At 42.2% G+C, this 25,581-nt stretch overlaps 1 protein-coding gene across 3 annotated transcripts; it reads left to right on the forward strand.

The window, feature by feature from the left end:
* Positions 1–30: 30 nt before the first annotated feature.
* tmem87b (transmembrane protein 87B) lies at positions 31–24,261 on the forward strand. Of its 3 annotated transcripts, none has more exons than XM_062520239.1 (20): positions 31–184; positions 1,010–1,070; positions 1,250–1,341; positions 1,466–1,600; positions 1,723–1,779; positions 1,881–1,934; positions 2,430–2,523; positions 2,631–2,692; positions 3,398–3,581; positions 3,891–3,990; positions 4,286–4,379; positions 19,935–19,999; positions 20,725–20,840; positions 21,234–21,292; positions 21,667–21,770; positions 21,965–22,038; positions 22,154–22,224; positions 22,519–22,571; positions 22,772–22,802; positions 22,986–24,261. In XM_062520239.1, exons 1-20 carry the CDS (start codon positions 56–58, stop codon positions 23,025–23,027), a joined length of 1,677 nt encoding a protein of 558 aa, XP_062376223.1. In that variant the 5' UTR covers positions 31–55; the 3' UTR covers positions 23,028–24,261. The 3 variants fall into 3 exon arrangements, with proteins under 3 accessions (XP_062376223.1, XP_062376222.1, XP_062376224.1); XM_062520238.1 differs by lacking the exon at positions 19,935–19,999 and adding an exon at positions 20,357–20,428 and having other exon boundaries at positions 20,732–20,840; XM_062520240.1 differs by lacking the exon at positions 19,935–19,999 and adding an exon at positions 20,357–20,428 and having other exon boundaries at positions 1,723–1,773; positions 20,732–20,840.
* The last annotated feature ends 1,320 nt before the right edge of the window (positions 24,262–25,581 follow it).

Here is a 25,581-nt window from a genome sequence, read left to right on the forward strand (position 1 = left end):
GCTAGCTATTAGCCACATGACAGAAAATATGGCTGCCCCTGTGCAGCACTGTGTGATGGGCTGCCGTGGAAATATTTTACAGAAGCCTTGGATGCTGCTTCTCTCAGGGATCCTAATAAGTTTTTGTGTGACGGATATTGCTGCAGCCCCGGAGACTGGGAAATGGACAGTTACCATTGTCAATGTAAGTGTTGTTAATTGGTGAACACAAACCTGTCTAATTAACGTTAGCAAATGTTAGCTATCGCTAACAGTCATCGTTATGCGGCAAGCTCGGTGTGATACTTCACCCGGCCTAATATGTTAAGGAGTATATGCCAGCTATTTAGCAACGTCTATCTTGATAATGTAGGGTTTCGTTTTGTGTTGTGAATTTGTGGTAGCCAAATTGGGATTGGGATCTGAGGTGGTCTCTTTGACGGAACCTGCCAGCTGCGCTATGCTAGCTGGCTAGATTGTTAGCTATTTCGGTAACGTAGTGTGAATAATTATCAACACTAGCTGAACTTGGATACCGATCATGTTAACGTTACTGATTCCACCAACTATCTAGCAAGTACAGGTTTATGACAAACAATCTTTCAGTTGTTGCAGACAACAACAGTGTGTTGGGATGTGTTACTGTAGCTGGCCGGATAGCTTGTTAGCAAGACTGCCATAGGCAACTCCTAAATGTTTTGACACTAGCAGCTACAGACAGTGGAAATCCTAGATGGAAAGGAAAAGTTGAAATAGGTAACGCTTTTGTTGTTTAATATTTCTCTATGTAAGTAGTCCTGCAGTAGATTACTAATCCATGACACACACTATGAATTATTTAATCCAAGTTAGCCTAGCTTTCCATTGAAATTGCCTCTCCAGTGTCAGTGGAAAGCTTTGTAAAGCGATAGGCTTACACTCAGTAATGCCATTAAATCTGAATGACACGTTTGACTTTGATAATAACGAGAGATTTGCATTGATAGTGAGTTGAGCCTTTATCTCTGAATTGGCTTTTGTTCCGTTTTAGACATCCAAACCGTTTTTCATAAGAAAATCCATGTACAGTGGAACAGATATAACATTGAAAGGTATGTGAACTTTTAACTACCCCCCCAACCTGTGTCAGAGCATATCAATATCAAAAAAAGAATTGTACTTTTTCCACCCATTCCCTCATTGTTCTACAAACAAGACACACAAGCTCTTAAATATATATGTATTTGTTCAATATGGGACTTATTCTTGCTGCCTTATTTCCATATCTCAGTAACACCTGTCAGCTGTCCAGAAGAGATGAAATTCACCATTCATTGGTTTTTAAAGTTCTACCCTTGTCACAATGAGTTCAACAACCTTGAAGTAAGTCATGTTGCTCAGGAAGTGTAATAGTTGCTAACGATTTAACAGACTAGTGCTTGATGCAATTTAACAGCATTGTGATTGTGATGATGATTATTATTGTTGCGGTGGCTTCTGTCTTCAGGAAATGTATGAGCGGACTCCTCTAGCCAGGGGTGATGGTCTAGACCCCAGTCCATTAGGTCAAGGGGAATACCTTGAGCATGAGTATAAACCCATAACTTGCAATACGGATATGTCCATGTTTCCCGGTCTAAATGTAAGTTCTGTCAGCACCCAAAGTGTGTCAGTTGCATGTGTAGATACCTTATGTTTTTTGTTCCATTGCTCAAACTGCACCTCTGATTCATTTTCATTTCTGTTTTTTTTTTCTCTCCTCAGAAAACAAAAGCAGAACCCCGCATTGTAGAACCACCAGTGCAAGACAGCACAGTGCGTGTGAGAGCTCCCATAAGTCTCAGTTCACAATATTTGCTTAGATGGAATTAAATTTAATTCATTTTTGCATGATTGTTTGTTTCCCATTTGTGTTACATTAGAAAGAAAATGATACCAAGTGGTTGACTGAAGAAGTGGACAAACAGGGAGTTCCGGTAAATCACTATTTCTGAAGATTATGCAAATACTGTTGTCACCTACCCTGGGTGTTCCCATGCTGCCTTGCGCACGATTTTATTCACGCTGCTAAGGCAGCCTGGAAACTACCGCCCTAATTGTTGGCTCAGATAGGGGACCAATCACAGAACGGGGAGGGAAGCAAGACGATGATGATCTATGCACAGACGCACAGACAGATGCACAGACAGATTTGAGAGACATCCGTGGCGCCCAATAAACGGATCTGAGCATTTTTTCAAATGCGAGAAAATTAACGTTTGGTTCCCAGACCACGTCTCATTGAGAAGTGGTGGCGCTAGCCAGGCTAGTTGTCACCATGAAATGTTTACATTGCACTGTTTTTAAAATAGAACAATACATTCAGTACAGTTGATTCCATATCACTTTTGGTGTAATATTAAATAAATATTAAGATGCAAGTTAGTAATTTGCAGTCCCCATAATTTGACAAAGGGCTATCTTCCTGATAGGCTGATGTTATTGCTACAACATGGAGGGACGGTCCTTACTTGCTGGTAGTGAAGATAACGTCAACCAAGCCAGAAACTGCCTGGAAGCTAACAGGTGAGCAGGACAGCTGTAGATCTCTTGTGCTGAGCTGCAGATATATCCAAAATGGCAGGTGCTAGCAACAGTGACATTTTCTTGTGTGTTTGTTTCTGTGCTTTCAGCCAGTCTGGTGATGAAGGGCACACATGGCTACATCTCTGTCACCGAGTGGCCCCTGATGATTGTGAGTTTTGAATACACTTTTTTCCCCCTCTTCCCACTTCACACCAAAGATTCCTGATGCGACGTGACTGAGTTGCAGTGAATTAAATGTTGCACTTAGTCGCAAGCTGATGCAAAGCATTCAACATGTTTAGTCGCAGTAGCAAGGTTTTAGAACGGTGCGGCTAGTCCGGTCGCGAATCTTTGGTCGGAACCCTACTTTAAATCGAATAGTCCAGTACCATGGAGTTTTAGTGGTGCTCTCTCTGATAGTGATGATGAGTCATTACCATGCCAACCAGCTAAGGAGCTCACTGCAGCATTACTGCAGCATCTTTCACTCTCATATGTCTCATGAAATATCTCATTCTGCATGGCTGAACTACTTAGATTGGATTGTTCAGCTGTGCAGTTAGTGGTGATATTTGCATAAACAATCACAGAGTGACCTTGTATGAAAATGGCTGTCTTAAGCTTCAGTTAAATCTTTATTGAATTGTTTCAGATCCAATCTGGTGGTGTGCAATGGGAAAATGACAAAACATGTGTTATTGTACAAACACTTATGGGACCTGTATGACACAACATGACACAACGTCTTTAAAACGTGCTATAGAAATCAAATTTGACTTGACTTGACAACAACAGATTTAACATTCAAGAGCAACACGAGTAATACCACACGTGTTAATTCCCACTCTCCGTGTACCCTGTCCCCACCGGTCAGTTCTACATGGTGATGTGTATCGTGTACATCCTCTACGCGCTGCTCTGGTTCGTCTGGGCCGCCTGCTACTGGAAGGACCTGTTGAGGATCCAGTTCTGGATCGCCGGCGTCATCTTCCTGGGAATGGTGGAGATGGCCGTCTTCTGTGCCGAGTACGAGAACACCAACGCAGTGGGGGAAGCCAGTGAGTGGACATTGTAGTTTCTATTCAAGGCAAGCTGTGGTGTGGTGCATCACCACCACAGCGTTTTATAGGTCATGCTCATAGTCAATCAGTTAGATTGCCTGTGATTTATTCCCACGGAAAATAACTTGTTGGTTTTCTAATGACGGTCTTGCGTGCTTCGAGTTGGTCAGAGGGGGGGGAAAAAATGCAAATTTTGTACGTTGCGTGTCGAGCTGCGCAGTTGTGCGGCTGGCCTTGGGTTTTTAAGCCTTCAGCTATGTAGGACATTGCTGGCATTCAAAACAATCTGGTGTGGTCATTTTGCAGCCCAAGGCCTGCTGATCTTCGCAGAGCTCATCTCGGCTCTGAAGAGGACTCTGGCTCGCCTGCTTGTCATCATTGTCAGTCTGGGATACGGTATAGTCAAGTGAGTCTCCATCCCCCATTGTTCAGAAGCTACACGTTTTCTGTCAGTATGTCTGACTCTGTTTCTGTTCTTGTGTTTGTGGCAGTGGGCATGAATCCTGCATTTGTGTGAGTGTGTGCGTTTGTATATCTTTTCTTTGTACACAAGGATTCATCTTTGTGTGTGTGTGTGTTTGTTTGTTTGTGTGTGTGTGTGTGTGTGTGTGTGTGTGTGTGTGTGTGTGTGTGTGTGTGTGTGTGTGTGTGTGTGTGTGTGTGTGTGTGTGTGTGTGTGTGTGTGTGTGTGTGTTTTCTAGGCCTCGTCTGGGTACAGTGATGCACAGAGTGGTGGGCCTCGGGGTGCTATACTTTGCCTTTGCTGCCATCGAAGGTGTCCTGAGGATCACAGGGGTAAAGAGAGAGGCTCTTGTTGCTCACACACACACACACACACACACACACACACACACACACACACACACACACACAGACACACAGATATTCAGTCATACTTACACATATAGATTCACACACAGACACACACACAGATTGATATTCAGTCATACGTACACACTTATAGATTCACTCATGCATACACACACATACACACACACACACCAAATGAGTGTGCTGAAATGAGCCTGCTCATGACGGTGATAAAGAATGACTCTGTGGCCCGGCCCTGCTGGGCTGCTTGAGGGAGGCGCTGCTAACAGTCGCAGCATTTAGGCAAGAGCACAGCGTGCAGCAGCACTGTGCCAGCTGGAGCAGCGGCTGAGTTGCCCATGTGGTCAAAATTATTCCAAGACAACTGGTGTGAGACTGCAGCTTTATTCACGATACCGGGAGCATGTTACCCACATGAAGTCAAAGTAACAAGCCCACACATCTGTGGGTGAAGTCAGTTCTTATACCCTTAACACACACACACACACACACACACACATGGAACATCACTAGATACACTGGTAAGTCTTTAACCACCTGGTAATTAACAGAGATAAGAATGTTTACAAGAACTCCTCAACCTAAACCATGTTTGTGTTTCATGGGGTCACCAAGGGGCCACCATCCTCACATTGCCACAGCAGGGGTTCTGGCTATCTTCACATTTCTAAGGCCAGGATGGCAACTAGAGTTAATTATATATGTAAGCCATAGTAAATGGTTAATACAATGAGAAACATATAAAATTTATCCCACATATTCCCCCCTGTGGAGCTATGAAGCTCCATTCCTATCGCATCAATATATAATATGCATATTCATGATACAATAAACAGAAGGTTAGACTTATTTTATAGTTCTATCGTTTCCTCTTTCTTAATATCTAGTATTTCTCTGAATCTTTAGAAGTTCCACTTGGCATGGGACCATGTCACTGTTGATAAACATTTAGGGCTGGTACATAGTCAATAGACCGCACAGAGAATCCTGAAAAGTTCTATAGGGAAACACTTAATAGAGAAAACACTCGCACTTAAAAATATTTTTCTTGGCATATCCAACATATTTCATTATTTCCTGTTAATGTTAATTTAGCATGGAAGGCTAACTCACAGACTTTATTATTATCACAAACTTCTTTCTTCAGGGATGATTAGGTGAATAATAAGCAAAACAAACATCAACATCTTCTGTTATCTCAGTTATTCAAAACCAAAAATAAAACCTAATCCTAGTCTTCAACAGCAGAGCTGACTTGGGTGTTTAGACCCTCCTCAGGTAACTGTCCAAATAAAATTAAACCAAAACAACAAACTTGTAACGTTTATCTAGCTAAACTGAGAAAGAATATTTTAATGTGATGCTAGTGATATTTTATTCATTCTCCCCAAAAGTCTATTCTTCAGTCTATTGCAAAATGTGTTTGTGAACCCTCTCTTGCAACCACGTGTTGGTTATGTTCAGTTCAGTTCATGTATGTTCTGGATTCTTCACCACTCTGAAATCCTTATGGCTACATGTAGGTGTAGATGTGAATTCTTCGAAAAGTCCTTTCCACTTGTCCTGGTTCCAGCGTTTCTTCCTTTGCAATCCTTTGATGAGTTCCTAGGAGCCTGGCTTGGCTGGGTTTGTCCTTTGCAAACTTGTGGAAGGGCCAACGCCACCTGATGAGAAACAAAAGACAGAGCAGCAATCAGTTCTCGCATGTAACCATTGTCCTATCTATATCTCTTAGGTTAGGTAAACTGGAGCCGGCAAGGGACGTCCGGTCAAAATCTCAAAAGTGCTAAACCTTGTAGATTTTGATGAACGGCCTCTAAGGTCGAAAAAAGCCAAAGGAAAAGCTGTCACCCAGCCCATCTCTGTTGACAGTATACTTTTAGTCAATTTTGCTTTCAACATTGAATTAGCAACCGCACTTTGTGGTTGGTACGCACAATGGGTTCTAAAGCCAATTTACAATTTCTCTGATCGAATTCTAAAAGTTTTATTCACAAAATGTTATCTGAGGTTAGTTTCTTAGGGCCTCCCCATCTAGGTACCACATGTCTCATTAAAGCCTTTTGTCTTCCTGGGTAACATCCAGGTCATTTTGAGAACATATCAACTATCACATATTCAAATCCTCTCCATTTGTTCAATTGAATGAAATACATTATAATATGCTCAACAGCCATTCAGGTGGTGGGTGATGTCCTTCCTTGACTCTCATTGTAGGTGCACCATTATATTTTAGACACATTAATACACCTTGCACAATACATGGTTGCTACTGTAGTGAATCCTGGTGCAAAATAGATTTTCTCTATTGTCTGTATCATAGCGTTAGAATTTGCATTGTCTAAGCCATGAGATAGTTTAGCAATAATGTGAACACAAGACCTCAGAAGAACTGGCCTGCCTGTCAGGGTATATGTACCCACAGACCTGTCTGTGTACTTTCCATACAATTCTTCCATTTCCGTCTTTCCTTATTATTTGATGCTTTCTGTGCTTCCTTTAAAGCCTCTTCAGATATAACTACATCTGGTACTTGTAGATTCAAAAAGAAATGCATTGTGCTTTGTTGTCTCAAATTTCAAAATTCAGTTGTTAATTCAGGTGTTATTCTCTACACTCCCCCCTGCGCGGCTCTCTTAAGGCTGGCTTACATTGCACGATTTTGGTCTGTTTTAACAGTCGGCGACTAAATTTCCAAAATCGGGCGGAAATCTTGGGAGTTGTACTGAAATCGCAGCGCGCTCCCGTCATCTAAATCGTTTAGTGTAAGGTGCCAATCTTAGCGGTTTTAAGTCCGTCGGAGGCAGTCTTTTTCTAGTTTTGCCGTTACGACAATATCAAACATGTTTGATATTATCGGAAGTCTTTTCAGTCGTGGCTCATGCAAATAGTGACGTGAACATTAAAAACCAATAGTAACCTTGCGCGAACATGAATCAGGAAGGGGCAAAATAGGCGACAGCTGCAGCCTTTATGATTATTTGTTATTTCATTTCTTATAATTTATTAGTCGGTTGTTCTACGTGACAGAACAGCTCTATATCTGTTAGTGATGTCACACATCAAACAATGCTGCAGAAACGCGAAAAAATTACTTTGATATGAGTAGGCTATCATGTGATTTCCTGTGAATGATGACGTGTAGCCTATTGCACGATGGAAATAATTTGAAGGAATCTAGCAGCAGTCTTGTAAATAGTGACCCACAGTCTTTGCAAAATCCTAATCTGAGACTGGCCTGTGACTAGACTGTGACTAAAAACTCAATGAATTGTCTTTAGATGTGAGAGGGTCTGAGACTGTAGTTTTTCAAAAATCTTTTCCAAATCTTTGCAAAGTCTGGCAATGTAAGGTAGGCTTTAGCTGCCGCGTCAGCCCTCCTATTGACCAAGCTGATAACATCCTTATTTGCAGTGTGGGTTGACAATTTACTTCAGGCACATCCTGAACAATTTCCTAGTTAAATCGACTATCCATATAAATGTGAACAGATTTGCCTTTTGGCAATTCCACCAATTCAGCTGATTGGGCAGAGAAATATTGGAGGGAGTGAGATTCACTCTTATCAAATTGATTCACTACAGAGTAACCAGTCCCTACCTCTCCGGACTCCAAACACTTAGATGATTTATTAACAAACAAGATTAGGTCGGGATTTGACAAAAGTGTTTTAGAAATGCCAAGGCTAGAATTAGTGCACATAGAAACAACTTCACAGTAATTATGAGTATAACATGCAAGGGTTATATGAGTAGGGGTTAATAACACATGCTGATATGTCAGGACACGGGCAGGTGTAAGATGCAGATTTTGCTTGTAGAAGCAATGAGTGTGCTTCATGTGGGACATTTGAGTGGATGCAACAACACAATGTCAGCACAAGCTAACATCCCACTGGCAGCTGCTGTTACAAACTTCAGATAAGGAATCATTCAGGATCTAATTGTTTAGATAAGTTAAGCCACTGGTCTGTGCTGACCCTCATGCTGTTGACATAACACTGGGGACATGTTGAGGTGTTTCCACACAGAATGGTAGGTCATGATTAGGCAACCTCAGAGCTAGAGTTGACACTAATGATCTAGAAAGTTTCGTCACAATTGTCAGTCCAAGTCAGTTCGTCAGTCAATTTTTTAACAGGTATTTGCATATGCTTGTGTAACCTGTACGACAGGGTAATGGCCTATACTTATACAGGGACAGTCTAATCTAATATCTAAGTTCAGTGAAGATTGGTATAGGTTTTCTCTAGACCAAATTCTAGTACTCACCCCAAAAGACAACACACACACTCGTGGTTAAGGTTATAATAAAAATATATAATTTATTTTCACAGTTCAATGTCATTCAATTCAGTTCAACAGTTATCTCAATATCAATATTAAAAGTATTAGGTTGTGTCTATTTTGCTAATATATTCTGTTATAATATTCTATTTATTATCTGTATATATCCATATACTCTTTTATATTTATTCTATTTGTTTCTATATATTTATTCTATTTATATCCTATTTAATACTAAATCTTATTATAGATTATCATTTAAACTAAATGAAAACCAAACAAAATAGAATATGAGTGCACTCAAAAAATAATAAACAAAAGAAATGAAAAGGGGGAAAGATTCAATCCAACTTGTGCAAGGTGTAATGTCCAGATCCTACCACAATCACAAGGGTAGTAAGGGGATGGTGATATGTGACAGGCAGTCCAACAGGAAGGGCAAGTTGATGTAGATGATGATGATGAATCGAATCCAAGACGACGGGGAAAATCCAGACGGGAAATCCAAGGTTCCAAGGGTGAAGCAACGGGGTTTGATCGGGTACAATAAAAAACCAGTCTGCACAAAATTGTACAGAACTCTTATTAATTTCAATCTCTGTCATAACAATAACATATATACTATAACTAACTTGAGTTTGAATAACAACAGCGGCATAATGCCGTAGGAGTAGGCTAATAAATCTGTTTACGTTTAGCTTGGTTGCTATGGCTTCCGTGGACGCCATGTAGCCTGAGTCAACGGCTAACAAAAAAACCGGAGCTTACAATTCTTTTAACAAACACATTAAATAATTAAATTGTCAAACAAGTTATACATCAAACGAACTTTACAGTCGATCTACAGATCGGGTGTCCTGACTGGTTTTAAATGTTTATGGTAGCTTATCTTAAGTGTTTGGTTCGCTCACCAGGATTCCAGTAGCTACAAATGTAACGGGGAAAGTCTTTGTAACGGGGAAAGTCTTCTTTCTTCCTTCTTCTTTAATGGTGGTGGTCGAAGATGATCTTTATGTTTTCAATGGTCGAGTGGAAGTGTCCAAATAGGCTATCGTGTTTTCATCAAAATATCCAAGTCTCGAAGTGTTCGTATCGATTAATCCAAGTTTCCAAGCGACTCTTCTTGAGCTCCTCTCGCCGTGTATCATCAGACGTAGAGCTTTTCTTCAAATACGCTGCTGATTGACGGTTTCCAATTGTTTACATTTAGATGTTCTCGTGCGCCCTCTGGTTTGTTTTGCGCATCATAATGGCAAGGGTCCATTCATTGGGTTACAATCTCCCCTTCTAAACCGCATCAGTCTCTGCATGCGTTTACAGATGGCCTGATCTGGCGGCGCAAGTGCCATTCATTGGGTTACAATCTCCCCTTCTAAACCGCATCAGTCTCTGCATGCGTTTGCACACGGCCTGATCTTGCGGAGGGCACTGAAGAAGTATCAGGAACATTTCTACCCAAACTCTCAAAAAATGAAGCAATGGCTAGGACTAAAGGCCTTCCTAGTTCACCATAACAGAGTCTCTGAGGGGGATGTCTTTCTCTGCTAGATCTTCTGATCTGTTCACTCTCAGACGGGTCAGCCTGGGCAGTCACATCAGTGGGCGGTGCATTCTCAAGTTCAAGTGGGTTGTTTTCAGGCCAACATCCTTCAACTGGTCCAAACTGAGGCTCATCTGTGAGTATTTCTGTCTCACGCACAATTGATTCCTCTTCCAGTAATTGATTCTGAACAGACTCAGGGGTATGGTGTTCTTCACTGATGGGTGAATTACGAGATTGGGAGGATTCTGGTGGGCTTGGATTCAACCCAATTCGATTCGACAGCTCCATGGCACATTCTGGCGGGGTGGCCTGTGTGGTTGTTCGGATGATTTGGGGGAACCTTGTTGAGATCTGTGGAACTTGCAGATAGCGATCCTCATCTTCATCACTGCTGAGTGTATCTGGGTCAACAAGATCGTTGTGCTTGGTCTGCTGTGGGACTGCATCCCTGCGTCTCAGCTTTCTTGTAGGTAAGGTTGTTTCAGGTTCTGAGTCTCTCTCTGCAACAGGTAAAAAACCGCAGGGCAGAAGAAGGTCTCTGTGAAGAGTACGGTGTGGACCTTCACCCTGTTCTTGCTTGACAACATAAACTGGGCCGTCTCCCATCCTCTTCACTACTGTGTGGACTTCCTTTTCCCATCTGTCTGCAAGTTTATGTTTTCCTCTTATGTTCACATTCTTCACCAGGACTCTATCTCCAGGAACAAGTTCTGCTGCTCTGATCTTTTTGTCAAACCTGGTTTTATTCTTCTCTCCCATCTTTTTAGAGCTTTCAGAGGCAAGTGCATAGCTGTCTTGGAGGCGTTGACGAAGATGTTTAACGTACTCTGAATGTGACTTGAATCCAATTTGGTCTGGTGTTAGGCCTAGAACTAGATCAATGGGCAATCGTGGTTGTCTGCCAAACAGTAATTCATATGGCGAGTAGCCTGTGGTGTCATTTTTCGTACAATTGTACGCATGGACTAGCGGTTTGACAAAGTCCCTCCAATGATATTTATCCCTGTCTTCTAGTGTTCCAAGCATGCTGAGAAGGGTCCTGTTGAATCTCTCCACAGGGTTTCCACGTGGATGGTATGGTGTGGTTCTGATTTTTTCAGTTCCGATCAGAGAGCACAATTCCTTTATGGTGTGGGATTCAAAATCTCTCCCTTGGTCACTGAGAAGGCGACTTGGAAAACCATACTGCACAATGAAATGTTCCCACAGTGTTTTGGCAACAGTATTCGCCTTTTGGTCTTTCGTGGGGATGGCAACAGCAAACTTGGTGAAATGATCCGTGATGACGAGGATGTTTCTAGTGTCCTTACTATCAGGTTCGATGCAGAGGTAATCCATACACACCAGTTCAAGGGGATAGCTGGTCTGTATATTCTCCATGGGAGCAGCATGCTGGGAGTTTGTTTTCCGCCGCACACATCTCTCACAAGTCCTACACTTCTGTTCCACAGACTGGAACATCTTCGGCCAATAAAATCGGGAACGAACAAGGTGAAGGACGCGCTCAGCACCAAGATGGCCAACTTCATCATGAAGGCCATGCAATGCTTTTTCTCTGTGGCTACTAGGCAGCACCAACTGAAAAATCTGATTTCCACGATCGAGGCATTTCCTGAACAGTACTCCATCTATAAGCTCTAGTCTATTCCATTCTCTAAGGAGCAGCTTGACTTCTGACAGTTCAGAGGATGTCTCTTGAAAAGTGGGTTTTCTGTTTCCTTGAACGAAACTGATCACACGCCTGATAGATGGATCCTGTCTTTGAGACTGATACCAGTCTTTGTGAGTCATTCCAGGGAGGGTGCCTTGTCCAGAGGACACGAAGTCATCAGGAATGGCAGAAGCATCTAAAGCTAAGGATTCAGCAAAAATGGGGAGTTCTGGCGGCGAATAGTCAGCCGAAGTGATCACAGAGTGGCGCTGACATACAGCAGATAGCATGTCACCGGAAACAGTTTTGCTTTCTCCATCTAAAATTCTTTGCTTCAGCTCTTCTATCCTCACTTTCTCCTGCTTGAACTCCTCATCTTCCTCTGATGGACTCTGAGGTCTTCTGGACAAGCCATCGGCGTCTTGATTGTTGATCCCAGCCCTATACTTGATGTTGAATCTGTAGGTTGACAGAGAGGCTAACCAGCGATGTCCTGCTGCATCAAGCTTTGCTGTGGTCAACACATAAGTTAGGGGGTTGTTGTCTGTTAGAACTTGGAATTCTGTTCCATAGAGGTAATCATGGAATTTCTCACAGATGGCCCATTTCAAAGCGAGATACTCTTGTTTATGGGCAGGATAGTTTTGTTCACTTCTAGATAACCCTCTGCTGGCATAAGCCACAACTCTCATCTTCCCATCATGCTCCTGATAGAGCGCAGCACCAAGACCATCGCGGCTGGCATCAGTATGCAGGACATAAGGAAGGTTGGGATTGGCGAAGGCAAGCACAGGGGCTGAAGTCAGTTTATCTATGAGGGTTCTAAAAGCAACATCGCACTCTTCAGTCCACTCATTTCCAAAGGGTAAGGTGGGACTGATGGAAGTTTTGGCTTTGTCCTTCTTGTAAATCTTCCCTCTTTTCCTTGGAGCAACATAGCCAGCAGTCAGAGCATTCAATGGCTTCGCTATTTTAGAGTATCCTTCCACAAAACGTCGATAATATCCGGCAAATCCTAGGAAGCATTTAAGCTCTTTTCTGTTGGTGGGTTGAGGCCATTCTCTCAAAGCCGAAACTTTACTGGGATCTGTGTGGACTCCATCAGCATCTACAACATGGCCAAGGTATTTGACAGATGTCTGGAAAAAATGGCACTTTTCAGGAGACAACTTTAGGCCATATTCTCTAAGGCGGTTCAACACTTTCATTAGTCTGGCCTCGTGCTCTTCTAGTGTGTCAGAGAAGACAATCAGGTCATCCAGAAATACCAGTACTTCACTGAGGTGTAGGTCACCGACACATTTCTCCATGAGCCTCTGAAAGGTGCTTGGTGCATTTGTTACACCTTGCGGCATACGATTAAACTCATAAAAGCCCAGGGGGCAGACAAAAGCGGTCTTGTGCTTATCCTCCTCTGCAACTTCTACTTGGTAGTAGCCGGACTTCAGATCCATGACCGAAAACCATTTGGCTCCACTAAGAGCAGAGAAGGTGTCTTCGATGTTAGGGAGAGCATAGGCATCTTTAATCGTTCTCATGTTCAGCTTCCTGAAATCTATACAGAGTCTGATCGCACCATTCTTCTTTTTGACAACCACAATGGGGGATGCAAATGGGGACTCTGACTCACGAATAATTCCAGAATCTAACAGCTCTCTTAGGTGTTGTTTGACAGCTTCTCTGTCAGAGGGATGAATGGGTCTGGGTCGTTCTCTGAAAGGGGCTTCATCCTGAAGTCGGATGCGATGCTTTACTGCAGTTGTACGGCCATGGGACAAGTCATCAACAGCAAACACCTCCGGCATGCTGTTCAGCTGCTGTGTGATTCGTCTTTTCCACTCTTCTGGAATGGGAGAATCTTCCAAGTCAAAGTTGATGTTATTCTGAGACTGAGGGACTTCAGGCAAAGTCATCTTTGAGGATTCGGATGGCATCACATATTGAGCTATCATCATTTCAGCTATCACCTGCCTTGGATGCAGTGTGACAGTGCGATCAGTCACATTTCTAAGAATGACAGGAATCTTGTTTGAAGATCTAAGAGGAGTTTCTATCAAGGCATTTTCAACAAACACTCCACCAGGTAAGGACATTTTTTCAGGGGATTCGACTACAAAAAGGGAACGTGGGGAATGTTTCTTCACTCTGACATTTCCAAAGACAGAGACTTTTCTTCCTGGTGGAATGGTGACAGAATGGCGTCCATGCAACTTGACATGATTGGCTGATATCTCTTCCTGATGACTAAGGGCAACATGCTGGAACAACAAGACACAGTCACTACTGATATTGGGTCTTTGTAAGAATTCTTTTCCATGTTTTTCTATGCCACCTTCATATAATCGGTCAAGGACATTGGTTCCAATCAATAGGGGGATCTGAGTGTTGAAATGGCAATTGGGTACAATGAGGACTAATGAAGAGACTTGTTCAGCAACGCCAGTGATGCTGCTGGGGAAGGAGATGAGGGCTTGTATATAACCCTGATAAGGAACATGTTGGCCACCGGCACCTTCTATCTGGAATAGAGTCTGAATGGGCTGCACGGGGAGGAACGATAAGTTGTCCAAGTAGAATGTTTCTGAAATAGTTGTTACTTGGGAACCAGTGTCAAGGATTGACTCACATTCAATTCCTTCAATGGAGACAGATGCAGTGCAGCGTGGGCCTACGAGTCCAAGGGGAAGGGATTGGCTATTTTGGCATCTTTGTCTGTATCTGTCTTTCCCTGTCTGGGTTCTATTCATTATAGCATTAATGGGTTGGCTGGCTCGCCAACTTTCTGTAACCTGTACGACAGGGTAATGGCCTATACTTATACAGGGACAGTCTAATCTAATATCTAAGTTCAGTGAAGATTGGTATAGGTTTTCTCTAGACCAAATTCTAGTACTCACCCCAAAAGACAACACACACACTCGTGGTTAAGGTTATAATAAAAATATATAATTTATTTTCACAGTTCAATGTCATTCAATTCAGTTCAACAGTTATCTCAATATCAATATTAAAAGTATTAGGTTGTGTCTATTTTGCTAATATATTCTGTTATAATATTCTATTTATTATCTGTATATATCCATATACTCTTTTATATTTATTCTATTTGTTTCTATATATTTATTCTATTTATATCCTATTTAATACTAAATCTTATTATAGATTATCATTTAAACTAAATGAAAACCAAACAAAATAGAATATGAGTGCACTCAAAAAATAATAAACAAAAGAAATGAAAAGGGGGAAAGATTCAATCCAACTTGTGCAAGGTGTAATGTCCAGATCCTACCACAATCACAAGGGTAGTAAGGGGATGGTGATATGTGACAGGCAGTCCAACAGGAAGGGCAAGTTGATGTAGATGATGATGATGAATCGAATCCAAGACGACGGGGAAAATCCAGACGGGAAATCCAAGGTTCCAAGGGTGAAGCAACGGGGTTTGATCGGGTACAATAAAAAACCAGTCTGCACAAAATTGTACAGAACTCTTATTAATTTCAATCTCTGTCATAACAATAACATATATACTATAACTAACTTGAGTTTGAATAACAACAGCGGCATAATGCCGTAGGAGTAGGCTAATAAATCTGTTTACGTTTAGCTTGGTTGCTATGGCTTCCGTGGACGCCATGTAGCCTGAGTCAACGGCTAACAAAAAAACCGGAGCTTACAATTCTTTTAACAAACACATTAAATAATTAAATTGTCAAACAAGTTATACATCAAACGAACTTTACAGTCGATCTACAGATCGGGTGTCCTGACTGGTTTTAAATGTTTATGGTAGCTTATCTTAAGTGTTTGGTTCGCTCACCAGGATTCCAGTAGCTACAAATGTAACGGGGAAAGTCTTTGTAACGGGGAAAGTCTTCTTTCTTCCTTCTTCTTTAATGGTGGTGGTCGAAGATGATCTTTATGTTTTCAATGGTCGAGTGGAAGTGTCCAAATAGGCTATCGTGTTTTCATCAAAATATCCAAGTCTCGAAGTGTTCGTATCGATTAATCCAAGTTTCCAAGCGACTCTTCTTGAGCTCCTCTCGCCGTGTATCATCAGACGTAGAGCTTTTCTTCAAATACGCTGCTGATTGACGGTTTCCAATTGTTTACATTTAGATGTTCTCGTGCGCCCTCTGGTTTGTTTTGCGCATCATAATGGCAAGGGTCCATTCATTGGGTTACAATCTCCCCTTCTAAACCGCATCAGTCTCTGCATGCGTTTACAGATGGCCTGATCTGGCGGCGCAAGTGCCATTCATTGGGTTACACTTGGAGTGGCTATACTCTCTGTTTACTGTAATTTAAAATCCAAGCAAGGATTAGCCGATTATTCCTAGGAAGCACAACATTTGCTGCTTTGTCTTGGGTCTGGACAAGCAGTTATTGCTGAGATGCAAAATGCATCTAGGGCCCAACAGTCAGGAGTTAGTATATCACCCAAATTACTTAACTCTCTCCTGACAGAGTTGCAACTTTTGTTTGGAGACTTCCAGTCTCACACTGGCCAGAAATGTTAATATTGCCACAGTGTCAATTTGGCACACCTCACTCGACGGATTTGCTAGTTAAACATTATTGACATAGGTGATAATAGCGCTTAATGACAGCAGAATTAATATTAAGAGGCAAGATACCAGAGCTTTGTTTGAAAAGGACGCTGACTCTGTATCTTTTGTGGCAAATATGTCCTTTGAAAATAACCGCAAATCGAACTAACAATAAGGATCCGCTCTAATTGTAATTCATGCAATTCTATAACGATTACAGAGAAACATGTTGCATTTAGAGAGACTAGTGCTGGAGTTCATCACAATAACTCCTCTCTCATGTATTACTCTACATGTTTTGCTCTATCCCCTGCTCAGCCTTTTTCAATAGTGGATATTGCGCCTTCGACGGATTATTTGATATTACAGTTAGTGGCTGAACAGTAGACAAGTAGAGAAGATCTGCTTTTTGTTTGGTAGAAAGAGTCACAAACTCCTCCTGTTGTGCAGAAGCTGTTCTCTGCAGAAAACAAAGATCTGTCTCTGTCTGCACAGGGGTGACTTTTGCCAATCACCATTTCTACAGAAATATATGCCTTCACGATAATAGGAAATAAACCAAGGTGTGTTGGACATGTGTCCAATCTTTGCCATTAACACACACCTTAAATAAACGAAAATACACGTGTATAAGAATATTGAGTTTGCAAACAAATATGTCAGACCAGGTGACGGGTCTACTACATCTGCAGAGTAGCTTTACATGTAATTGCTAATTAGCCAGCTGTTTCAACAGTCTTAACTGTATGTCTTAACTGGTACCATTGTTCTACGTATTTCGGATCCGAGGTTATCCTGAAAGGATGACATCACACATTGCAAGTACTCTGGTGATTCCTTATCTCCCTGGACCGAGACTGGTGAAGTTAATACTACACTAGGCTGTGTGCATGTACCCTATCCAAATTATTTGAGAAAACAGACCTCTAAACCCACCCCATTATGTGTGAGTGAAATTTTACACATTAAATCCCAGTCCAGTAAATCTTCGGAGCAAACACTGCTGAGGAGGAATGTTGTTTAACTACATGTTGTTTATATTTAACTCCCCATGGGTTAAAACTCTGTCTGATGTTAAATGATCTGAAACTCCTATACCCTGCACTTCTCTTGTACTTTTCATTATCATAAACGTACTATTATCCTTCTTCACTCTCATAACTAATCTCTGCTCCTTTATCATTCAACAAGAAAAAATATCCCCGTTAACAGAAAGAGAGAATTGGCTGAGTAGGCTGTGCTGTTGTTGTCAGAGCGAGTTGAAGAAACAGTTCAAGTTGTGAATCAGGAGTGTCACCATAGGGTCCCCTGTTCGGACCTCTCTGTCCCATTCAGCTTTGTCATGCTGAGACCAGACAGGAGTTGGAGAGTGCTGTTGTGATGGGTGATCCCAATACTCTTTCTGATTGTCTTTGTCACAGTGGCATACAAAGTGGTCCTAACTCCTCTGGTTAGCCCCCCTAGCCACATCCATGTTCTTCCTTCAAGCATATCGTTCAGTTCATTCAGAGCTGTTGTACTCCAAGCAACAAGAACTCTTTACATAGTCCATAATATCCTCTGTAGAGCCTTTGCCTCTCTCTCTTCTGCACAGGTCTATCTTTCTTTCTATTCTTTATCCTACTTTCTTTTCCCTTCTCTACCATAGCCCTACATTCATTTCCCTTTTCTTCCATAGCCCTACATTCATTTAGCTTTTCTATGCTCCACACTATAGATAAAGGAAGTGTCCCTTCACTTCAACTATTCCCTTCACCCACAAATCTCCCAACTCTACATTCAGATCCATATTCTCTCTACATGTCCCTTAAACATCCTATCCCTCTTGGTGGGTTAATGTCTTTACTCTACTGCTCCCCATATCAGTGTCTCCTTAATATTTTTATTTTGCCAATTGCCTTACGCCTAAAATCAGAGCAAATCAAACAAAATGTGATGACAATCTTATCAGATACCCAAAGTTCAAAACACACAAAGTACAAAACACACACACACCCAAAACACACAATGCGCAAAACACAAACACCCAAAACACACACTGCGCAGAACCGGTTGCACTGTCTACTCATAGACAGCACGGCCACTACCACTATATCTGGCAGGAAATATCAGAGTACTCAACCACTGACTACGCATAGACAGCAAACCCACTACCACTATCACTGGCAGGAAAAATGTGCACCCACTACCTACGCATAGGCAGTAAACCCACTACCACTATCACTGGCAGGAAAACGTTCTACCTCTATCTAGGCAGAACCCGTGTACACAATCACCCTATTTTACAAGCTTAAAAGAATGTAAAATGAGGGACTCACCACCAAGTTGTCTGTGACCACCAAACATGGGTGTTACCGTATCCGAGTCACAGGAGGATTCCCTCTGGCCAGGCTGGGTGCCGCAGAGCAGTGTTGGTTGCTGTTGACGGCCTTCTCCCAAGATCACAAAGAGATCTCCCTCAGTTGCAACTTTGTTGGGTCCTGCGCCTTTGGTCCTCCTCACTATGTCTCAGAGATAGGTATCCCATCCTCGTCGCCAAATATGTGGTCAAAATTATTCCAAGACAACTGGTGTGAGACTGCAGCTTTATTCACGATACCGGGAGCATGTTACCCACATGAAGTCAAAGTAACAAGCCCACACATCTGTGGGTGAAGTCAGTTCTTATACCCTTAACACACACACACACACACACACACACATGGAACATCACTAGATACACTGGTAAGTCTTTAACCACCTGGTAATTAACAGAGATAAGAATGTTTACAAGAACTCCTCAACCTAAACCATGTTTGTGTTTCATGGGGTCACCAAGGGGCCACCATCCTCACATTGCCACAGCAGGGGTTCTGGCTATCTTCACATTTCTAAGGCCAGGATGGCAACTAGAGTTAATTATATATGTAAGCCATAGTAAATGGTTAATACAATGAGAAACATATAAAATTTATCCCACACCCATTTGGAATATCGGGCCAGCCTTTCCAGAGTGTGTCCATTCATGGGCCCGCAGATGCCTTGCCGTGTAAAAGCGGCTCTCTGTTAGTTTTGGTCACTTTGCAGAGTGTGTCCAGACAGAGGAATGTCTCTTTGAGACAGTGGTGAGGTTATGGGTGAGGTTATGTTAGTGCAGATTGGTGAAATGACGCCATGATCCACTGGTGGTCACACATTGCGTGTAGTGACAGACTGAAGAAGGTAACATTGATATATCTTTTTTTGGTGGGGGGGCTTTTTGCCTTTATTTGTATAGACAGTGAAGAGACGCAGGAAGCAAGTGGGAGAGAGAGATGGGGTGGGATTGGGAAATGACCGCAGGTCATTCGGACTCGAACCTGGGTCCCCATGGGCACTCGGACCCGTACATGGGCACGAGCGCTGTAGCCTGTTGCACCACAGCGCCCCCAACATTGATATTTCTAAAGATTGTGAGGTGATGGGTATCTACTGTATGCTCAGACTGTATTTTTCTGTATCTGAAAGGGCCGGGACAATGCGCCTAGTCTCATAGCGATCATCGGCCTAGCCATGCTTGACTCCGGCGCCACCTGGTACATATCCTTTGGATGGGTAGCTCAAGGAAGTAGCACACTATTCTAGACACATTACCCACAGGGACATGCTAGTGAGCAAAACAGAGTGGTCGTAAGGAATCTAAATGATGATTAATATGTAGAAGTGATCACAATCTAGTTTTGATGGGTATATTGATGGGGTAGATTGCAAGTGATAATTGGTGGCTTCTGCGCTGGTATGAGGTAATTCTGTCTCGCCTCTCTTTCCCATCCCTTCTGTCCGCCTCTGCTCCTGGTGTTCTGCACTCTTTGGGTTCCTGCACCTGCTCCCTGTCTCTCTCTCTCTCTCCGTCCCTCCCTGTGGACTCCATCCGTGGTGGTCACCGTCAGGCCAAAGACTCTGACCTGGCCCTGCTGGCCAACATTCCCCTGGCTCTGCTTGACTCCTCTCTCTGCTGGTGGATATCCTTTAAAGCTGCTCCTCTATCGGGCTCCTTTTGCTTCAGCGTGTTTGTGTGCGTGTGTGCGTGTGTGCGTGTGTGAGTGTGTGAGTGTGTGAGTGTGTGAGAGAGATGGATGGGTATTGGGTAAGCATAGAGGTTAGCCTGTCGTGCTGAAGTGTACTGCAAGACATTGTTATTGTTTAAGGTGGTTACTGTATGTTGGATGTGCATGCGGGGTATGCATGGGTCTGTCTCTGATGGTGTTTTGAGATGAACCTCCTCTTGAGCTGTGATGCATCATCTATCCTTGACCACCTGGAACATATTTGTAAGCCTGGCCCAAACCATCAAGACTCTGAAGCTGAGGAGGAACCCTGTCAAGCTGTCCCTGTATCGACACTTCACCAACACACTCATCTTCGCGGTCATAAGTGAGTGCAGCACAAGTGAAATGTCAATATCAATGTCAATGTATTTGTATAGCACTTTAAAAAACATCAACAGTTGACCAAAGTGCTGTAAAACAAACGATCAGACAAACAAGAAACATACATAAGACAACAGAGGCTAGACGGGGTGGCGTAGTCGCCAGCGTGCCTGTGACACCAAGACAAACAAACAAATTTAAAAAATGTAATGCAGTGAATTGAAAGGTCAAATTTTCCCACAATATGAAATAGTTTCTCGAGGTCTTGCTAATTATCTGTGTCATACAGTACTTTGGTCAAAATACCAGAAGGGAGAAGCGCCACATAACATCATTTTCATCCCTGTCTGAAGAGTTTAGTTTTCCCCTGACTTCTCATCTTTGTCGTTTGTTTCAGTCTCCATCATCTTCATGGTGTGGACCACGAAAAAGTTCCGCTTTGCAGATTGCCAGTCGGTGAGTTCAGCTCCGTGATCTTGCTGTTGCAATAACCTACTCTTAACAAGATAAACATGGTTGGCTACTAGTTAAAGTGCTGTTATCAAAGGCGGATGCACAACATTGGCTACAGTTGGCAGAGCTCAATGCATGTTTGGGATACACACATCCCAAGCCGAAAAATATTCAAGGTCAAGATGTTTTTTCACTTTAAGTCCTTACTACATGATGTAACTCTTTACAGAACATATGACTGAGGTGTGTGATTGTCACACCGATTTATACCTTAACTGTCAAGGTTTCACATTCCATACATTACGTTCTCTCTCTCTCACTCTCACTCTCACACTCACTCTCACTCTCACTCTCTCTCTCTCTCTCTCTCTCTCTAGGACTGGATGGAGCTGTGGGTGGACGATGCTTTCTGGAGGTTCCTGTTCTCCATCATCCTGCTGGCGATCATGTTCCTCTGGAGGCCCTCTGCAAACAATCAAAGGTCAGCTCTGCCTCTGTGGTCGATCACGCACCATGACGTCACTGCTTTAACTTTTTGTCATATTTTACTCTTTGCTGGAAGAGTTTCAAAGTCTCTCCTTTGCCCCCCTTTACATGTAGCCTAACTCAGCATTGAGGTATTGTCTTTAAATGGTGAATGAAATTAAGGCTTTCTCTGTGTCATGACGTGCTTAGGTATGCATTCACACCTTTGATGGACGACTCGGATGACGAAGAGATTGAGGAGTTTCTCGTGTCTGCTAATATGGGTATGATGATGAGAGGGTTTAGGAGATGATCAGATCTTTCTGAAGGTGGCGTGGCTGTGAGTTGCTAACGTGTCTCTTCTGTCCGTCTGTCTGTCCGTCTGTCCCTTCTATCCAGCTGAAGGCATAAAGCTGAGAGCGTCCAAGAATGAGACTAATGGAACAGCAGCCAAACCTGCAGCCAACCCAGTGAGTATGAACCAGACCACACTGCGCACAGAGACTTCCATCATATCCTGACATGGGCAGAATCCCAACAGTCCACTGGTAGCTGTTGTTGGGTGTTTTACAAGGAAAAGAACTTGAGTTTTTTTTTGTGTTTTCTGTTAGCTGATATTTGAGTAGTAATATTGGAGTAATGTGGTTCCTCTTTTTACTTTTTCAGAATACTGTTGGTAGTTTAGACACACCAAGACTCATGCACACATGTAGTGGTAACACACACACACACACCTGTCTCATGCAGTGTACGCTTTGTTTCAGGATGAAGACTTGAAGTGGGTGGAGGAGAATATTCCTACTTCGCTGTCAGATGTGTAAGTGGACTGCCCTCTCCTCCCTTTCACACCAACAAGAACGGCCTTGGCCCAATGGGACAGGTCTTCCGTTAGCCATTAGCTGTGAATGATGAGAACCACCAAACAATGGAATGGAAGCATTCCTTGTCTTTGAAATGTAGAGTTAAATTTTTATTTGTACATAAAGGCTAAATTGTGTTATTGTGTCTTTTTTTTAGGGCACTTCCTGTTCTTCTGGACTCTGATGAGGTTTGTGTATCCTCCATCTTGATCTACTTTTCTCTTTATTATGCCCCCATTGCACTGCCTGTGAACTGTTCATTCGTTTGTTTTTGTCTTTTTCATGCATATGGAGGTATTTTGTATGTCTATTCATTCTAGTAAGACTGTGGGATTCACATGCTTTTTTTCTCTCTCTCATAATTTTTTTAGGAAATTATGACGACAAAATACGAAATGTCCAAGATGGAGTAGTGCTCTTGGAGGACACAGTGCTACACTGGCCTCCTCATAGTGGCTCCCCCATCGGACAGACCACCAGTGCCCGCTCGAGAGGGACGTGTGTGCACTGAGCGATGCCAGGCTGCTGTGGCTGAAGCGGAGAGACAGGGGCAGGAGAGGAGATCTGCCCCAGCCAACAGAACTGACGGCGGGCGCAGGCCTCGAGCATGTTTCTTTTCTCTATTTTTTCTTTTTTCACTCCGATGGTGGTGTTACCTCAAAGTTCCTTCGTGAAAGTGTACAAGTCACCATCTTGCACCTGGTGATCTGGCCATTGTTTAAAAATACTTTTAAACCAACTCCGTTCAGTAACGTTTTCAACAAACAAAGCTACCCTCATTTTGTCCATTATACGAGGGAGCTGAAAATCTTAGCATATCATGACCGTTTCTGGTTTGTTTATTTGTTTTTTCGCTTCTGTGTGTCGCGTTGGAAAGTTTGCGTGAAAGGAATGAGTAACTTAAGATGGAATTGATGAGTGGCAGTTCTGGTTGACCAAAGTCGAGATTATATTTCTTTCTTCTTGTTTGCGTCTGTACACTAAGTGTTATTTATGTCGGTATGAAGCAGGTTTGCTTCGGTTCGAAAATGTAATGTGAAATACTGTAAATGTGTCTGAGATCATCTGTGTGTCTGTATGCGTGAGCACTCGCGCATGTGTGTGTGTGTGTGTGTGTCTGTCTGTCTCTGTGTGTGTGTGTGTGTGTGTATATGTGTGTGTCTGTTTGTGCTTGTCATGCTGTCACAGGCTGGGCCTCAGAGTTTATATACGTGTTGTGTAAGCTGTGACTTGAAATATGCGTAACTGCTGTGGGGCGTGATTGTAGCTGCAGCGTAATTGCAGCGCTAGGTGTGTTAGCTTAAAGGCCCTGCCCGTCGGTGGACACTACAGCAATATAAATACTTTGATTTTTAGAGCTAGGATAGTCTTCCTTCAGCTCATGGGCTTTTCTTTTCCCTTCTGCTCATCTGTCCTTGTATGTTGTTTATGTAGAAGTGTACTTAACAATCACAGAAACGCCTTGGTTAATTTATTTCTGCTTTTTTTTTTTTGTTGTTGTTATGACATGAACTCTCCTGATCCTCGTTCTGTACCCCTACCTGTTTTATTACTGTGCTGTACAACCTTTAAGATTAACATTTGTTCCTTTTTTTTTGGGTCATGTAAATATGTGATTGGATGACTGTTATACCTTTTCAAGTGATGTCCACAGAGTGTGGAAAGAGTGCTCTCTACCGAAGCCAGAAGTCATACAGAGAGCTAAGTGCTCTGTAGTTTTTTTTTTTTCTTCTAGGTTCAGGGTATATTCTGTATATCCTGTGATGCACAAACTGGCTGAGGTGGCAGAAGATTTGGCTGTAGATGAGAGTTTCACAGCATCTTGCTGCATTTTCATTTTCAGCACTGATCTCGAGTCTGATTGATCATGACCAGCAGTGCGGTTTTTGAATTTCATTCAACAGTGTTGAAGCATTTCACTAATGGTAGAAACAAAGTAGTCTTTTCCATTCCATCCTCTAAGAAACCTCAAGTTGGTGGCTGAGATATTACAAATCCATTCATTCTCTAGACAAACTCCTATTTTTACCAAAAAAATATGCTTCTGTGTGATGTATGAACATACAAAGCATGTTTTTCCATCTTTATAAAGAAAATGAATTGGTTTGGTTAAGTAATGAATAAACGAACAAATATTTATATCATGCTGTGTTGTTTGGTGAAACGCGTGAAAAAGCATTAACATACTCCATACTATGATTTACATAGCTTCATTTCTCGAAGGTGATACTTTGCATTATTCAGATACTGCAATACAGAACAAAGCATGAATTGGCCTACAGTCTATATGTGAACTTCTCCATTTTCCATTGCAGTTTTATTTAAAAAATCTGACATGTATGTTTACAGATTGCAATCAACATCTGTTGCATACATAAATTTGTGAAAAATCATCCTTTGTTCTGATGGCCATCATCTTGGTCTTGGATTTTGGCCCCTGTGCTGCACTATGAATGTGTGTTTACCCTTAGACCAGACATGGGCAGTATTTTAATTATATGTGTTTTGAATAGTTTGTAACAAAATAATAGAAAAATCTGACATTTTTGTTTCTCAAATAGGCTAAGCAAAATTCCATCACTCAGTTAAATACATACAGTATAACCATGACAATAAGCTATGCTTATAGTCCGAGAGCCAAAGGCCAGAACCTTTGTGATTTTTTTTCTTTGCTGTTTGTTGTTATGTAGTTACTCAATAAGAATAGGGAGAGAGCCCGGTGGTGTCCCTTGAACAATTCTCTAATCAGCTTTAAAGTTGACTTAAGTAGCGATTTGTTCATAAAAAATGCCAATTTCATTACCCTTTTTGAAGGACAGCATGAAATGTTTCCTTTTTTCTTGCAGTAGTAGGCTATGCCACATTGTGACTAACCTAAACGTGTTAGATCCAACTTTTCACTTTTACTGGACATGTTTGAAGTTGGAAAAAATTGAAAGAAAAGTCAACTGAGGGAGCCAAAATGAA

Source organism: Sardina pilchardus, chromosome 18 (assembly GCF_963854185.1).
Source record: "Sardina pilchardus chromosome 18, fSarPil1.1, whole genome shotgun sequence".
Taxonomy (NCBI): Eukaryota; Metazoa; Chordata; class Actinopteri; order Clupeiformes; family Clupeidae; genus Sardina; species Sardina pilchardus.

Excerpts from the sequence above, each read along its gene's own strand:
- tmem87b (XM_062520239.1), top strand. The coding sequence starts at position 56 with ATGGGCTGCCGTGGAAATATTTTACAGAAGCCTTGGATGCTGCTTCTC. Across the intron at positions 1,780-1,880 it reads TGCAAGACAGCACAGTGCGT|AAAGAAAATGATACCAAGTG; the intron begins GTGAGAGCTCCC and ends GTGTTACATTAG. Across the intron at positions 21,771-21,964 it reads CCCTCTGCAAACAATCAAAG|GTATGCATTCACACCTTTGA; the intron begins GTCAGCTCTGCC and ends TGACGTGCTTAG.